This window comes from Meleagris gallopavo, chromosome 3 (genome assembly GCF_000146605.3).
Source record: "Meleagris gallopavo isolate NT-WF06-2002-E0010 breed Aviagen turkey brand Nicholas breeding stock chromosome 3, Turkey_5.1, whole genome shotgun sequence".
Classification (NCBI taxonomy): Eukaryota; Metazoa; Chordata; class Aves; order Galliformes; family Phasianidae; genus Meleagris; species Meleagris gallopavo.
Window position 1 is genome coordinate 29443933 of NC_015013.2, and position 18333 is coordinate 29462265.

The 18333-nt window shown below is 37.7% G+C and overlaps 1 protein-coding gene across 12 annotated transcripts in view; it reads left to right on the top strand.

The window, feature by feature from the left end:
• Positions 1-18333, top strand: part of FHOD3 (formin homology 2 domain containing 3) — a 370085-nt gene that overhangs the window by 266245 nt on the left and 85507 nt on the right. For 7 of the 12 annotated variants that reach the window (XM_010708572.2, XM_031552794.1, XM_010708574.2 and 4 more), the window contains 3 exons: positions 10094-10195; positions 12389-12766; positions 15096-15218. In XM_010708572.2, the coding sequence (XP_010706874.1) occupies positions 10094-10195; positions 12389-12766; positions 15096-15218 (603 nt within the window). The remainder of the gene's footprint in view (positions 1-10093; positions 10196-12388; positions 12767-15095; positions 15219-18333) is intronic. The other 5 variants (XM_010708581.2, XM_031552798.1, XM_010708582.3 and 2 more) reach the window with 2 other exon arrangements.

The window sequence follows — 18333 nt, forward strand, 5'->3', positions numbered from 1 at the left end:
CTGGAGAACTGTGTCCAGTTCTGGGCTCCCCAGTACAAAAAAGACAGAGATCTCTTGGAAAGAGTCCAGTGGAGGGCCACAAAGATGGTGAAGGGCCTGGAGCATCTCCCCTATGAAGAAAGGCTAAGTGAACTGGGTCTGTTTAGCCTTGAGAAAAGACGACTGAGAGGAGATCTGATCCAGGTTTATAAATATCTGTGGTGTGGCGGCCATAGCGGTGAGGCCAGTCTCTTTTCAGTGGTACGTGGAGACAGGACGAGGGGAAACGGACATAAGCTGCAGCATAGGAAGTTTTGCACGAATGTGCGTAAGAACTTCTTCACGGTGAGGGTGACGGAGCACTGGAACAGGCTGCCCAGGGAGGTTGTGGAGTCTCCTTCTCTGGAGATATTCAAGTCTCCCCTGGACGCCCACCTGTGCGACCTGGTGTAGGGAACCTGCTTTGGCAGGGGGGTCTCGATGATCTCTAGAGGTCCCTTCCAATCCCTACAATTCTGTGATTCTGTGATTCTGTGATTCCTCTGAACATAGAGTAGTGCAGGGAATTCCAGAGTTTCCTGCATATTTCTGGGCTAGTTTGACATGGCACTGTTGCACAGTGCACGCTGAGCTCAAGACTTTCACACCCTTTATATTCCCAGAGAAAATTGGAAAATTGTTGTCTAAACAAAGAAAAACTGTGCTGAGAAGTCATAAGGATCTGTTTGTCAGAAAATACATGCCTCTGATGCTTGAAGATTGCTAAGATTCAGGAAAAGATCTTGATGTTATTTTGGTTTTGCCAGAAAACAATGAACATAGCTGAGCTAAAACATTTTTACTGCTTAGCTTTGGATTCCTGCAGTTTTTAACCAACTACTCAGATCTTTGTTTGACTGTTATGTCTGTTAACTGATTATTTAATTTGCTTGATATAAACCCAGGCCTGCAGGGATAGTTTGTCCAAAATTCAGCTGAGACTTCTTATTTGTTTTTAAGTGATTTTCTGTCTTCTAACAATGTAAACCATAGCTAATTTCTTATTTTCTGTAACATTTACCGTGGCAGAATTCTAGTTTTTGTCATGAAGTTTCAAGTTCTGGTGATTCTGCTTCACAATGTGAAGTGTTTGATTATGTAAATACAGATGACTGTGAGTTGAAGTTCTGAGTATAGTGATTGGTAGGTTTTTTGTGTGTGTGGTTTTGTTTTTTTAAGGATATGTAAATACTACATTTCTTACAGTCATTATCCATCAGAAACACAGATATATATGATATAGCAAAATAGGAAGATTTTATGTTACCCTTTAATGGAGGACTTGGGTTCTGATGAAGATATTAAAGGCTAGAAGAGAAAATTAAAAAAAAAAATTAATTGATTTAATAAAAGGAAGCAAATGTATGTTTTCTTAGACACTTGTCTTCAATTCCTGTTTTTTGATATTTGAGCAACTGAGGCACAAATCTAGACAAAGAAGACATCCCCAGGATGAAAATGCAGTCATGGGCATGAATAGGCTAAGCATCTTTTTAATACATACGTGTGTGTAATCTGAGCTACCTAGTACTAGCAGTGGCTTTGAAATAGGATGACATATCATTAGTTATGATAGAGATGTTAACTTTTTCACATTTTTAATTAGAACAAGGTAAAATGGAAATGGTTTGTAAAGCAGTGCTTTTGGATATAGGCCTTTCCTATGAGGAAAGGCTGAGGGATCTGGGCTTGTTAAGCTTGGAGAAGAGAAGTCTCCGGGGAGACCTCATTGCGGCCTTCCAGTACTTGAAGGGAGTGCTTAACAGGAGGGGATATGACTGTTTACATGGGTGGATAGTGATAAGACAAGGGGGAATGGTTTAAACTAAGACAGGGGAGGTTTAGGTTAGATACTGGGAGGAAGTTTTTCACATAGAGGGTGGTGATGCACTGGAACAGGCTGCCCAAGGAGGTTGTGGATGCCCCATCCCTGGAGGCATTCAAGGCCAGGCTGGATGTGGCTCTGGGCAGCCTGGTCTGGTGGTTGGCGACCCTGCACATAGCTGGGGGTTGAAACTGGATGATCATTGTGGTCCTTTTCAACCCAGGCCATTCTGTGATTCTATGATTGTGTGATTTATGCATCAGATCGAAAAGACTGGTAAGGTAGCATCTGCTCACAGCATCTGACAGAAAGGACATGGAGATGCTGGAGCAAGTCCAAAGAAGGGCAAGGCTTGTGAAGGACTTGGAGCATATGCCCTATGAGGAGAGACTAAAGGAACTGGGGATCTCCAGTCTGGGGAAAAGGAATCTGAGGGGAGACTTTATTGCTCTGTTCAAATACCTGAAAGGTGCTTACAGTGTGAGCAGGGTTGGTCTCTTCTCACTGGTGACAGGTGACAGGATGAGGGGAAGTGGCCTCAAGTTGTGCCAGGGTAAGCTTAGGTTGGATATCAGGAAAAACTTCTTTACAGTAAGGGTTGTTAAGCACTGGAATAGGCTCCCCAGGGAGGTGGTTGAGTCACCATCCCTGGATCTGTTTAAAAATTGTTTGGATGTGGTGCTGTGGGACATGATTTAGCAGAGGGTTGTTAGAGCTAGGGTAGTATGGTTAGGCTGTGGTTGGGCTCGATGATTTTTAAGGTCTTTTCCAACCTGAGTGGTTCTATGATTCTATGATTCTGACCTTTATCAGCCTTTGACAACAACAGCATACAAAAAACTATTCTGTTGAGGCAATGCTAGTTTTAGGTTTGAAAAGGGAGCCCATACTCCTCTCATTCAGGTACACGATTATGTACAGAATCCAGTTAGTAGTGCTGGATTTTGTTGTAGAAGCAATGGTAGATTTTTCCAGTTTGAATTTAAAGAGTAATGAAAAAACAGTGAAACTTAAGTGAGGTTATGTCTGCAAGTGCAGCATAACTTAAGTCTTTTCTTTTTTTCACTGCACATTTAGCTTTAAGAAAATACCTGAGGAAACATAATGCTGAATCAAGATTTGAATCTGTACTTGTGGGGGTCCGTGGTGGTGTTCTGACTGACTGGCATATGTGTTTCAGAGAGTTTACCTCCCCAGTATGTTCCCAGTATTTGTAAACGTGACTCTCTAATGCCAGGGAAGTATTTTAACCATACGATGTGATGGTAGGAAAAAAAAAGACAACGATTTGGCTGGATTCCATTTCCAGAATCCTCCCTTTGAAGTAAGGGGCAGTAACAGTGACCTCAAGGCGTCAACCAATATGCAGTTCCAAGCTCTGAAAACACTATTTCTTCTCCCTTCCTGTATATGTTTCAGTATTTATTGCTTCTAAAACCTCTCTTCATCAGGATTTTGTTTCTTTACCTCTACTACTCATACAGACATAAAAACAGCAGTGCTGTTTGGTGATCAGAGAGCTGTGAGTCTTGAAGTCTTTGCACAGCCTTGTCAGTATCTTAAGCAAGACTTCGTTGTCCTGCTCTGCTTTGATATGTCCTATATAAGCAAACTGTAGCAATGAATAAAGTGTGAAGACATTACCTACATTTTTAGGTGTGAAAAGTTCTTACTGAACACATTTTGGGAATAAGAAAATAACAGGAATCTAAAGATAAAGAGCAGCATAATATGAAGGCATGGAGAACATATGTACTTTACATTACTTGTAATTTCCAAAACTTTTTTTCTGATAAGTTCTTTATTTAGGGCAGAAATACTAAGAGAAGTTCCTTTTTAACAACTATAATTATGCACTTGAGTTTTTTTCTCATGCAAAATGCCAGATTTTTAGGTTTTTCAAGTAATTTGTTTTCCATATCATTTCATGTGTTTTCATCTTCATGTAGTTGCACAAATTGCAGTGATCTGTCATGTGGAAGAGTGGAATGGGAACTGGGGGCTTAATAGGTGATTTCTTTCAGTTTTGGTGGAGGAGGAAAGTACTTGTTTCTTACAAAATAAGGAATTACAGATTTCAGTTATCATTGCTTTCAGCTTTCGTGAAAGACTGTGTTGTGACAGCTAGCATCCAAGAAAGGAAGAAGCTGCAGAAGTGTACCAAAGCGTTTGTTTTATGAGGAATTAAGAATTTATCTATCAATTGTGCTGTCTAACCAGTGGAAGTGGAATTCCACTCATAAATTGAGGACAGTGGCAAGCAATTGCAAAAGAAAATCACATCCACTGTGACTTAAAAAGACTTTTCTTTGATGGAACGTTTTTCATTTTCTGTTTGTTCACCTGTAGGGAGTTCAGAGAAGCAGTTCTGTTCAAGAGGTAATGCGGATCAGAGGTTTGAAGTGGGAGGGACGTGAAAGAAAAACTGTACTACTGAGTTCAGCTGTACAATTTTTCTCTTATAATAATATTGTAGAATGGCTAATGGTCACTTTTCCTTAGCTAAATGTGGCCTCTATTCCTAGTTAGTAGCAGCTTCTCTAAAAGGCAGTGAAAGTTTAAATGGAAGTAATTTAAAGAAGCTAAACTGAAAAGCACTTGACTTAAATATAAAGAGAAAGAAAGAGAGAAAATTCCTAATTAGCAATTAACTGCACATTGGGTGATTTTCAGGGAGTGTGGGAATAATGGCCAATAGCTCTACAATTCCCCAGTCCTTTATTTTCTGGGTCACTTCATAACTTAAAGGCCTTTTTCTTCACTGAAGTACAGCGTTCCGTTCTTGACAATTTCAATATGGGTGGTCTAAAAAGGCTCAGAAGTACACTAACATCCTTGTCTAACGACCTGAAAAATTTTGAAGGAAATATTTAGTAAGACTTTAGCAAAGGTTAAATGAGCCCTACATGAACTGGAATCATATACCATAGTAAGATTTTTTTTAATGCGCTGTTATCTCATTTTTTAAGTTATATATGCATTGTATGTGCAGACCAAAAAGTTAATAGTTTAAATATGACAATACCATCCTTTTTCATTTTGTTCTCTATTCAAATATTAGTTGTCAAATTCTTCCACACTGAATTTAAATGATTTAAAGCATATATTTTAATTTTTAAAAGTTTCCAGTGATACCACGCATATTAGAATATGTTTTTGTGCTCATGCTTCTTTTCTGGCTTTGTTTCTTTTCCTTCAGCACAGTCTTATCCTTTCCTTTTTTCTGTAGCTATGTCTTTGTTTTTAAGAATCAAAATAAATAAAAAGATTGAAAGACTGCAAGTTAGAACATCCAAAGTTTGAGTGTCTTCAAGCTGCATTCATCAACTATAAAGAAATGTGTTATGGGGGAGACTAGAGGTGAACTCTTGTACAAGGTAACTAGTAATTGACTGGGTGATCTTGTATACATTGCTCAAGTACATGGCAGACAGATCGGTTCATAGATTTCGAAAATCATAGTTCACAACGGAAGGTACTCATTTGTAATTTTGTGAAGAAGAAATACGTTTGGATTGTTAAGTGTCTGTGTGTTAGGTAAGATGTCGAGCATCTCGTGCACTTTGCCTCTGCCTTCTGATAAGTTGCAGATTGGTCCCAAGATCATGATTTCCTTTCATCAGTCTGCGTTCATTAGCATTTATACCTGTGCATAACTTCAGGCAACTATTTAAAGTCAGCAGGATGAATTTGATTGGTACTCTTATTTTTTTTTTTTTTTTACTATTTAAAAAAAAAAAAGAAAGAAAAAAAAAGCTAATTCATTAGTTTTAAAGTCTTTGCTTAGATTTCATTTTGATGTCTCAATGATTCTTTATCCGTAAACTGCACTTTTATAGTCTTTTTGAACATGTATTTTGAAGGGCTATAAATGCTTTGTTCAATCACATTCAAACAGTTCCCTAGTAGATGTTTGTTAGTTGCCATGGCTGATGATACAGTTTATAAAGATTTGTGGGATTCTGGGTTTTTGTTTGTTTGGTGGGGCTGAGAACCTGTAGCAGCGATCCATTTGAAGATGAGAATAAACATAGTGAATGATTGTTAAATCTGTTTTCGCTGCAAAGCTTTTGTTTAAGCATTTCTAATCTGGTACTGTTGTCCCGGAACTGAAATAATCCAATAATAGCCTTAACATTAGCTGAATATATCAGGTCCTTCAGCATTAGCTGAAGCCCTTCATCACTGTCTCAGGAAAAATATTTGCCTTGAGTTGGAGCAGGATAAATTGCTCTGTGCTACTGAAAAATGTGCTGGTTACTGCAACATAGCTCAACTGAAAACCTCCCTATGAATCATTTTTCTTCATTTAATTCTATTATTGCACTGACACAGCACTTGCATTTGTATGTGGGAGAGAAAGTGTTTTTCCATACCATCTCTTATTCATTTCACACAAAAAATGAACACAGAATACTTAGGCGCCCAGATGAGTTCCCAAATCTGTCTGCTGTTCTGTTTGAGCATCCCTCAGTTTGACATTCTTTTCTTTACAAGAATGTCATCTGTCTTTTGGTAGTGTTTTCCTGTTCAATAAATATTCAGGTGGATTTTTTTCTTTTCTGTCTTTTGAGAATGATTTAACTAGCAGAATACTGACAAACAACTATCATTTTTGCCTTTGTTGAACGAACCATACTTAATTCACCAGGTCTTCTGACTGAGCTTGCACACATATATTTTCATTGTGTAAATTTCCCTTGATCAAACTTTGCTTCCTTCTGCTAGCGAGTATGACCATGTCTGTGCATACCACTGGCCACCTGTACTGCAGAAACACAAAAAATCAGCTCATTCCTCTGACTTCCCCAGCTAATTCTCATGAACAAAGAGTTAACTTTAGCAGAGGAAGAGAGTTTTCTAGTCAAAAGTTCTGCTTACTAAGAAGTCAAGGAGACTCCTGGAAATCCTTGGCCTGACAGAAGAATTATCTGACTGCAATTATGGGAATAGTATGTGCAATAATCTATAATAGATAAACTTCCAATAAAATATTCAACTTTGAAACAGTACACATTAGGGATGTGTTTAATGTCTGATTATACTCTATAATAAAAAGTGTGCTACACAGAGCTGTGCATGCAAAGTTTATTTGAAACATGATATTGTCAAGTAATGTTCAAATGGAAAGGCTGTTACAGTTGGTTGGCTCCTTTGGAGTACAGCAAGTCATAATGTCTGAGAAGCAGAGCTCTTGATTTTTGGCTTCTTCAGATGAAACTGCAGATAAAAATCACAGCAGACAGAAGTATTCCCTTCAAGTCACATTATGAACAATTGTGAAGTATCATGAAGGAGGTCAGAGCCTGCACATTTCCTAAAGCTCCATGTAGTTCATATCAGCCCCCAGTTGGAGTACTATTTCTTGTTGTAGACAATTTCAGACAGACTTGAACCGAAACAGATCCTCAAATGTTCTCTCTGAGAAGAGTTTTAAGTTCTTGTGATTGACTTAAAGGTGAAATTATTTCTTGCTTATCCCTTAGCTTTGGCATATGGCTGCACAGCTTATCTGAAAGAAGGGTGTAGTAAAAGGCTCAAGTCCTGTAAATATGGCTTTCTTACATACATTCTGAAGAGTTAGTTATATCTTAATTACGTTTTTAAAGATATGCTAGTGGTTATGGAAAATATGTCATTGGTAGCCTTGAGAACTGAAATACCATAGTTCAGTTTCCAGGTTTGTCTTCTGAACTGCTGACCAATTCAACTGGGTTTGACAGGAGCATTTCCATTGTGAGTCTTTAAGCCGCTTGGTTTTCAGGGTTGGTTTTTTGTTGTTGTTGTTGTTGTTGTTGTTTTTTCCCCTTCAGAAAACTAGCTTCTCTTCTAAGGTAAGATGCCGTGTATGTTTTGTAACAGGCTATATATCCAAATTTTATAAGGGCTATTATATATAGGCTTAATTTGGGATGGTTTTGTGTTAGCAGTTAAGAAAGTTGAACAAGGATTAGATTTTCCCATTAATGGATTAGAAGGATGCTTTGCAAAGTAATTAGAAACCCCAAGTACTGTATTTTAATTGATTTCTGCTAACCTACTGTATTTATTGTATAGATCTCTAGAAAGTTGTACACTTTTTTACACAGAAGCTCAACATTTTCAAAAACAGATGCCTAAAATGGAATTGAAGTCCTAATTGAGCTTCAAACTTCAATAGGCTCTGGGGAAATAGACGGCTTGGTAAAAGTAGATTTGGGGCTATAGGTACCAATTTATATCCTTATCTGATAAGTACTGATTTTAAAAAAACTTTGTATGGTGGGGAAGGGAGCAGCTGTCACTGATGATAAATAAAAGATGTAATATCAAGATTTAGACCATAAGTTCAAGCTTGTAAACATAAGATGCAGAAACAGGATGACAAAGTCTCAAGAAAAATACTAATGATCTTGTGTTCTGAAGTGGTCTTATACTGTGTACCAGCTCTCTTTAGTTCTGGGTATATTTTTCCTTTCCTGTTCTTCTTCAGTTTATTGTAAATATAACATTGATGGTTCCCAGTTCAGCTTGTACTGTACAAGATTTTAGTGTATTTATGCTCCTGTCCATAATAGCTTTCACTCAGATAAAAGAATAAAGACCTTTCAAAATTAGGAGCTCCAATGTTTCTAATAAATATTTCAATTATGATTTGGGGCATTTTGAGATGAGTGAGGAAAGTGAGGAATTTTACATCAATCTGGAAACTTGACGGGAACTTAAAACAGAGTCGTGACAGGACAGATTTTGTTCATATTTTTAGCAACCACGTTATCAACATTATAGGCTTCATTGTGCTGTTATCAGAAAGCTGTGATCTCACTGAGCTTTGTGAGTGATTTCCTAAATATGATTGCTTGTAGGACTGGCAGATGCAGACATTTTACCCTTCACAGGAGAAAATAGCAAAGCTAGTGTTGATCTACTTGATAGTAAGGAGAACGGACAGTATGGGTCCTCTCTGGTCTCTTTTTCTTCCTTTAAATATGAATACATACTGTGATCTTCTGCAACGTGATTATGATGCTGCAATACCATAGGAACTGTTAAAAACACTTTATAGATTTTTGCCAGAGTACTGGAAAAAGTTCCGAGTACTGCTATTTTCCTGATTGTTATAAGACTAACTCCATACAAATGCAACAAAATTTGGATTCACGCTTTGCGTTGTCATGAGGAGTTTGTGATCTCACATTGTAAATATTCCTTATAACATGTAACCATACCAATTCTAAATGGGAAAAAAATCACAAAGCATTCCTTTACAATTAAAGAAAACCAGCTTTCAGGAAAATGCAAGAAATGTATGAGTTTCTTACAAACTTTATTACTGTTCATTTGCTTTATTCTTTGCATGGGACATAAATTAATGGTATTCATTGTTTAAATCAAATGGAGAACTGGATCAGCTGCAAATGCAAAAGAAGTCCAAAGAGAGAATATTTTCTAAATCTTCTGTGGGTCTGTTCATCTGTGGAAGACGACATATAAATGGGAAGGATATGAGGCAGAAAATACAGTCTTTTGTTTTGTTTAATATAGTTTTATTATTACTTATGTGGTTTGTAGGTTATGGAGGCTTTATGCATGACTTAAAATTCTTCTCTGCCAGACTGAGGGCTGAACCAAAGCCTGCTTTGGCAATACTAATGATTTTTTACTGATATAATTCATTTGCTGGCATTCAGTAACTTAAGTATTGCTATGTGCAAATAGCCCTGAACTGATTTGGTCTCTCTCTTATTTCTAACTTAATGGTTCACCCTTCTCTTTTCTGTAGTTGAGCTATTGGCTGCTTAACCAGAACGTTTTGTCTGTGTTAATTTTAAGGTGTAATATGCAGTTCCAGTTGTTCAATGTCAACACAGTGTATATTGTCCTTTCAGCCAGATACATCTTAACTACTGAGTCTAACAGTGGTATTGTGGTATTGAAAAATTTCCATTAATGCGTGTGTAGATAGCAAATGGAAAGCCAGGTTAGAAAAAGAAAGAAAGAAACAAAACAAAATAACTATTTTTAATAAGGAAAAAAAAATGTAAATGGGGGAGAAGATAAAAATTACTGCATTACTGCTACCCTTGTGGCAACACGTATTTAGCATGAAGTTTAGGTTACTGTTTGACTAGTGCCACAACTGCTCCTCTCAACGTTTTCGTTCCATTTCTAACCTCATTGCATTTCTCTTTCTGGAGACTCATGTCATTTTCTCTTCCAACTTTTCTCTTTCCATACCACTGCATGCCTCTTTCCTTGGTGTGACCTCAGAGAGGAGGAGGAGTATGAAGAAGAGGAAGAAGAACAGCCAGTCACAGAACCCAATACTGAGGATGAGGGGGAGGAAGAGACCAGTAGGCAGGTCAAAGCCAGGTACTGGGATTCAGCATCATCCATGCACCTTTTCTCACTCTGACATTAATTCACCACCAAGTGTGTGGCAGTGTCTACCTTTTCACTCACATTCCCAGCTCTCTATTTAAAGCCACCCCTAAGGAAATCTTTTTGCATCCAAAAGCTTTGTCACTGTATGCAACTAAAGGAAATAGGTTTAGTTGTACAGGCTCAGGGCACTATTTGCATTCCCTCGTTTTATTACCAAATGAGTACCAGTCACAAATCATAAGATTTAGCTGACAGAATAATTTCTAAGCATGGTGTAAGTTTATCTTTTAGTTAGAACAATGCTAAAACAAGGCAGTGCATTGCTGAGTTAGGATTCTGCTTGACTTCTTTTCTTCCATATTTTCACAATATAGCCTTATTAGCAATGTCTATAGATAGGAAGAAGGTTGACTTTTTTTAAATGCTGCCTATGATTTATATCAATTTTTCACATTTTTAAATAGGAAAGAACTTCTTAGAGGCAAAGCTGATAGATGTATATAACATTTTATACACACATGCCCATCTGTGTATATATGGCTGTAAACAAACCCCTTATCAAAACAATATTCTCATGTAAAATTTTCCACGTATTTCTGAAGTATATATGGATTTGGAATCTGGCAACTTTATCCTAATAAATTGAAAGAAAGAAAATATGTTTTTTCTTCCAGACAGCCATTTGATTTAGGTTAAATTGTTTGGCTTTGCAGCTCGGCAAATGAGATTGGATTTTTTTTTAAATAAACCACATTCATGCAGACGCTATACAGCGTGGAAGGAAGAAAGGAAACTGTTTAATGTGCAAATTCCAAAGAAAATACTGTACTGTTGTTATTAATATCTTCCAGTCTGCAAATGTAGCCAATGGCTGCCTGAAATTTCAAAATTAAGTGATAATTTCCTCAAATCCTATTCTTAAAAGTCAAAGCTAAGACACAAGTTATTAGTAAATCACATGAAAATAATAAAATGCTGTGAAAAAATGTTGAGCACAAGAGCCATGTGAAGAACATAACGTGTGCTTCGTTTAAAAGACTTCGTTCTTTTAAAATAATAGTCAATTTGAGATAACTGGGTGATATTCCCATGACTTTTTAAATACCACCCTTCACCATCACTGCTGTGGTGTAACAAAAATGATCTGAATCCTTGCCATTTGTTTTAAATCCCATCAGGAAGAGTAGGAAAAACCTAGCTTTAGGGATTCCTGTCATGCACAGCTGGTGAAATAGATGAAGGTTTCCAGATTGCCCACTGTGTTTCAGTTGTGAAAAAATTACTTGGTATATACTTGATTAACTTCATAATATTCTAACATATGTATCACATATTATTTTTTTGTTGTTGCGTATTCTTTCCCAAGCCTCAGATAAGGTCCGTGCCTTGCATGCATGTAGGTGGATTGCAGAGGTGGTCTCAGGAAAAGTTTATCAGCCACTTGCTGAGTGATCTAGCCCAAATCCCTGCACAGTGTTTATGCTTGAGATGCTTGTGAAAACAGATGTCCAGGAGTGCATATCCCATGGTTTTTCACCTGCCTTGCTGATTCTGTTGCTCACCAACACCTACCTTCACCAAAGCAAGGCAGATGCATTTTCACTCTAACACAAACACAGCAATTGATTGGGATGCTAACACTCAGATAAATGCTGATTTGGTTTTGTTTTGTTTTATTTTTATGGGCTTTTTTAGTAAAAAAATGTCCATTCACTGAGGGGAATGGTAATCAGACACCTGTCCTTCAAGAGGCAGTCATGCAGATTGTGTCTTGAAGTATCTGTACTCAATGCAACAGATCATGTGGCATGATGAAACTGTTTTATGCTGCTCTGACTACATTTATAACCTAGCTTGAGTTACTTGAAAATTATTTAGCAAATGGTTATGAAAAAGTTCATGAAAATTTGTTCTGAAGTCTCTGAACTAAATCATTTAGGCTGAGTTGCTTCCATGCCTATGTATTTCCAATCCCAAGAAGATACAAAGATCTGTTTCCTTACTTCTGGGGAAAAAAAAAATAAAAAAAGATGATTATCTACAATTTAGAAGGGGTTATTTTTTGCCTGATCCTCCTAGACTTTTTTTTCTCTTCCAAGTGGTATGATCTGTTGATATCTCTTTTCTCTGTTTCCCTTCTCTTCCCATCCTTTCCCTTCCTACAATATTTTCTTCCTGCAGTGAGGTCCCAGGTGCACAGGAAGCTGTGAAAGAAAAGTTTTCACAGTGTTGTGATTCTTCAGCCACCTCCAGTGCCATTTCTCAAGCTGAGAGGCCTCTCCCCTGCTCTAGAGCAAAGGGCTCTTCTAGCAGCACCTCTTTTGTGCCTGATTCATCTGTCTCTCATCATAATTCTATTCTTTCACCACCGTCTTTACCAGCAGCAGTTTTGCTAAGCTCTTCTCAAAATTCATCAGCATCCATTACTCCAAAGGCATCTCCAACGGTAGAGAAATTGCCTTATGTACCACATACTCCTTTTCACCTCTTCTCATATGACTTTGAAGAGTCTCCAGCATCTGTGAAAGAAAAGGAAGCAGAGATGATGAGGGAAAACAGGTAGATTTTATACAGCTGACATGAATTTTTAGATGAATAACACCTTTCAAGAGTTTTATAGTGGTAATAATGTTGTATTATTTCCAGAACATACTGTATTAGTTTTAGTCATGTAAGCCTGTATTTTGATTTGATTGATATTCTTCCTTTGCCTCTGTTGTTTTCATCTCATCTAGTTCCCACCCTCCTCTGTGCAGCAGTAGATAAATTACATGTGATTTGGGAGATCACATAAAAGAGCATCATTGTGCTCTCATTTAAAACGGTGTAATTTGCAGGCATGGTTTCGTGAAAATTAATGGAGCTTTTAAGATATAAAACTGAGAGTGATTGGATCAGACCTTGGAATTACAGCATCACAGAATTGTAGGGGTTGGAAAGGATCTCTGGAGATACCTAGTCCAACCTCTCTGCTAAAGCAGGCTCCCTAGACTGGGTTGCACAGGAAAGCGAGTTCTCTCTAATTTAGTGGGAGTTATTGTTGCACTAATTGAAATTCCTAGATCTGAGAAAGGATTCTGCACTGTATCAGCGTTTTCAAGTGACAAAGCAGAAGAAAAGTAAACACAATAATTGATAAGAAGGTCTTGTAGCATTTGATTGAAACTGAAGTGAAGCTTTCTGTTAGTGTTTAGAACATAGTGAGTGAGCTCTGAGATTCTCTTGGGGCAACTGAGCTTTGCCTTCTCACTCAGTATGGCCACAGGCAGGGTGTTTTGTGAGTTGAGTATGCTGGAGAGAAGACCTGTGTTAGGTCTGTGCCTACAGGACAGCTCTATCCTGCTTAGCTACACAGCCCTGCACCGGGGTTGTTTCTCTAGTTGGTTTTCTTCTAGGGCAGAATTTCCATGCAGGCAGTCATTTCCCATTCAGCAAAATTCCTTTTGTAGCTTAGAAATATTCATAGCAGCATTTTTTCCCCAAATGACTCCGCACTTCTTGGACTGGCAGCATGGTGTCTGGGATTTGTATTCTAGAACATAAAATTGGGCTTTCACAAAAAAGGAACACATTCTCTAAAGCATTATCTCTTGCAATATTAAAAAACGCTAAGTTAAATTTATTTTGTTTTTAACATGGGCCTTGACAATTAGCAATGCTTTTGTACCCTTGGGAATTGAAATTTTGCATGACTAGATGTGTTTGTTAAATGGAGCAGAAGGAAAACAACCAGTATTTTCAAATAAAATTGCTGAGTTAAGAGGAATTATTGCGTGCTGAGATCCATGGGAGAAGAAGCAGTCCAGAAAGGATAAGGTAAAAGGGAGTCTATTGTATGTTATGAATTGTAATGAAGAAAATGATGGTGCTCTTTCTTCTGAACTGAGTTTTGAATCAATTGGCCTTGTGAAATATTTCACCTACTGTGCATTGTATGCTTTCCAAAAGGAAAAATGGTAATTTGTGTAAAAAGAAATGTTCTAATTTTAACAAATCAAGAATCTCTGTGCCTCCAAGAAATGCTGTTTAAATACAGTGGCTAAAAGGCACGTAAAAGCAACACAACTGCTGTCCCTGCTCAGTACAGAAGCCAGGTTGAAAAAGTTGATACAGGGGACTCTTGGGAGGTGGCCATTCCAAGAGCCCTGGAAGCAATTTCTCTTTGATCAGCAAACTCGCAATGAAATCAAGCAGTTATGTGTGGTTGTTTTTCTTTTTATTTTTTTTCCTTTCTTTCCTTTTTTTTTAGTAGAGGGAATGGCTGGTAGAAATTCCTAAAGCCGTTCTTCCAGAAACATGTAATTTTAACCACGGTGATGATTTTTTACAGACATTGTAAGACATGGCACATAAGCTATGACTGATGATGGGGGAAGGGAGAGAAAATGCTGCCTGCTTTAATTGGAAAGGATGTGTATGCTTTATAATGCAAATGTTCACAAATTGTATATGTCCCTGTTCAGAGGGTACTCAGGAATGCTGTTGTTTGCGTTAATTTTCCTAGGAATTGCTATTGCTGACATGGACTTCTGGGAGTCCCAGCAAGCTCCCAAAACAGCTAATAAATTTGAGTAACTGAGCAGTAATTTAAGTATTTCTGCTCAGAGTAGTCACTTTAGAGGGTCATTCTGGTCTGTCATTATTTTCCATAACAACAGTTTAGTATTTGAATTAAGTATTTTTGTGACACAGTTTATATTAAAGTGAAATGATAGGTATATATTTTGAAGCTGAGGTTAGAACAATGTTTTCAGAAGGTAGATAGATGAGGAAGTCTGGGATACGGTATCATTACCAACCTCTAGACAAGAGGATTGACTATTTCATGTCTGCTTGCTGATGCATTTTTTTCTCTCCCTTTCTACTACACTCCTTCTCACTTCTTCAGATACAATAGCTATGGCAGCAACTCTTACTCTTCTCCGCGACACTCTGGTTTGAGTGCTCCTACAACACCCACTTCTCGTTACGGGACAACTCTCTCACCACCTCAGGAGTCCAAGTCTGACAGGTTTGTAATTTCGTCACCATTTTAACACAATTACTTTACATAGAGTACAAAGGAGATAATTGTGAACTGTTTCAAAATATCATAGAGCCAGATCTTTTTTTAACATTGAAAAGAGAATGTACAGAAATCTCAGCATGTTCATTTCCCACTCATTCACAAGTCATTTGCTTAGCTAATGTTAAAGATTGGATGTATTTCTATCCTAATTCTATTTCTTTCACTCAAATAGATAAAAAAGATTTCTCTCACAGGTATGTTGTTCTGCATATCAAAAAGGTGAATTAAAGCACATTTTGTTTATTTCTGTTTTTAAAGTTCAATTCAGACAGATCCATTTTCACATCATGAAGTGTAAAATCACAGAAATGTACTTAGTTCAGAGTTTCCTAGGCCTTAACTTGTCCTTCCTTGAACAGACATGGTCTATCTCACGGTATTTTGTTAAGGGCAAAACATTCTTACTGTAGGTAAAGGAAGCTCAAGTTAACGTGCCAGTTATCCTCTCACTTAGGAAAAAATAACTAAAACCCAACAACAACAACAAACCAGGGTATTTTTAACAGTTGAAATACTATTTTGAGTTATGTAATATACTTCAGGAAGAAAAAGGATGGGAAAATATTATGAATACATGAAAAGTAAAGTCATCTTGGCAAGAAATTTGGACCACCAGAAATGAACTGACTGTTACAACCTGAAAGTAAGTGACAGCTTCAGAGGATGTCATGCTGAGTTTAAGAAGGAAGGGTAGAAATTTTTAATTACACATCCTGTCAAGGCAAACTACTAATTTCCAGTTAGGCCAAGAAGGCTTCATATTGTTTGTTGCCAAATTGGCCTTTGATTCAAAAAAATTCCATCTCCCTCCCCTGTGTTTGAACTGGGGGTTGTTTTTTTTATATTCTTTGTCTACATTCTAATTAATTTTTATTAGCTGTTTTGGGATATTTATATGTATAGAAATATGTATGTATGTTCTTCTGTGTGTATGTATTTATGTTTGAACCTACCGATTGCCTCACATCCTTTTGAGTCTACTCTCAGAATGGTTCAAGTTAGGCTTTAAGCATGTATATATTTCTACCCATGAGGTATTGATTTAATCTTTTTTTCAAGTGAGTAATTACATTAAGTTTATCCCCGGAGATAGGCTTCATTTTTCATTTGCTCTTCTTCCACAAATAACTTGCCTTGATTTGTCTTTCCTGAGTTAAATCATTGCTGAATGACACCATAATAAAAAACTCCGTAGCAGCATTTTCACCCACTTTTAGCATAGAAAATAGATGTAAGATAAGCAAGAATTAAAGATATCCCACTGCTTCTGATGGTTTAGCTTTCTACACCCTTTCCATTTTAAAGCTTCTGGTTGCTACTGAAGAAAAGAAAGTCAAGTGGTCACATATTGAGATGGCTGAAGACAGTTGGGCCTGTCCTGCAAGAGGTCAATCATTCTGGCTCCAATCCAGCAAAGGAAGTGAGCTTTCATTTCAGCATGTGCATAAGTGTGTTGGTGGCTGGGAGCCAAAATGCCTTGGCCCCACAGGACAAAGCTGTAAAATTCACAAATTCATAGATAATTGAGCAAGAAGGGAGCTGTGTGATCATCTCCAACCTGCAGTGTGTCTTCCAGAAGCTAAGTGAGAGCCTCCATACCTTCACTGGCATTAAAGAGACAGTTGGTGACTCCTTCTGGAAAGCATTCCAGTATTTATTATCATGGTAGGAAAATATTTCATGTTCTGGAGGAAATTTTGTCTAGCAGCATCTTCCAGCCATTGCACCTCGTTCTGCTTCTCTTTGAAATTGGCAAACACTATGCCTTCAACAAATCTGGAATTGCATCTCTGTCCTTCCTTTAGGTTACATTTACCATTTTTCACCTCACCTGATAAAATCTCTTTCTTGTTTAAATTTGTAGCTTACTATTTATGGTAGCTGATCTCATCAGTCTTTCCACATGCTTGTATTTGACACATTTTGTTTATGAGTCTCTGAGAAGTGTGAAAAATGCCTGCATGCCACAGCTGCATGCTGCCGGCAGAATAGATGCAGTTTTTCTTGAAAGATAATGAAATATAAAGATTTGGATGCCATTTTGCATCAAGACATGCTATTTTTTGCTGTGCTGCCATTCCAGACATAGAGTTCAGCAAATTCTAATGACGCACCTATTTTGAAGGGCAGTTGTCTGCTTTCATTTTATTGTCTTGAAACATGAGTTGCAGAAATGCCCATGCATAGATGCACGGGTAGCATTTTGCTCATTAGAGAGTAAGCTGTGTAGTGCATAACGTGCTGCTCAACTACTAGGTGGAAAATATTGTGAAACATTTCACAGATTTTTGTCAATGGTGTTTGCCTTAGAATATGACAAAAAATTTGCACAGGAAAAAAGTTAAAAGATGGGGAGAGAGGAAGAGTTGATAAGAAGTTGCTTATCTATGGTTAGCTCCAAGGCAAGTTTTCTGCTTTCAGTTTAGGATTGCAGTTATCCAAGGACTCTGCAGAAAGACCCTTGTCTTTTGTTATGCAGAGGTTAGCTTCAGAGGCAGCTCCTGATACTGTTTATCTGACCTCCAAAAGGAGGAGGAAGAAAGAGGCAGCGCATAGAGCAGTGCCCTGCAAAATGATTCATGTCCCATCCAATTGTCCTCACAGGCCTTCCCAAACCTCAGTTGCATTTTACTTAGGACAACTTAGGTGGAAAGCAGCTGAGTGGTTTACATTTTGACATTCATACTTTTAAAACCCTGCTTGGCTAAGAACCATAGGAAATCCAGAAGAGCAGCATGATTCAGTGCAAAAGTAACCAGATTTTGTTCTCTGAAATACTCATAATGTATGTATTTTTGATTGTACAGCAGAAGAAAAGGCTTACTTGACTGTTTCTTGGTTTCTAAATTCAGCTGCAGCCTTTTGCCAACTTCTTGCAACACTGTTCTTTTTCATTTCTCTGTAACTCCTGTGGAGAGCCATCTTTCTGAAGTGCGTAGTGCAGCCATGGGAATCCTGCTGAAGAAGGGCAAATTGTAGGGCCCTTTCAGCTCGGCCTTTTATTGAGAAAGAAGTGTTATTGATTCCATCATATCTCTCTGCTTATGAAAGTTGTTCC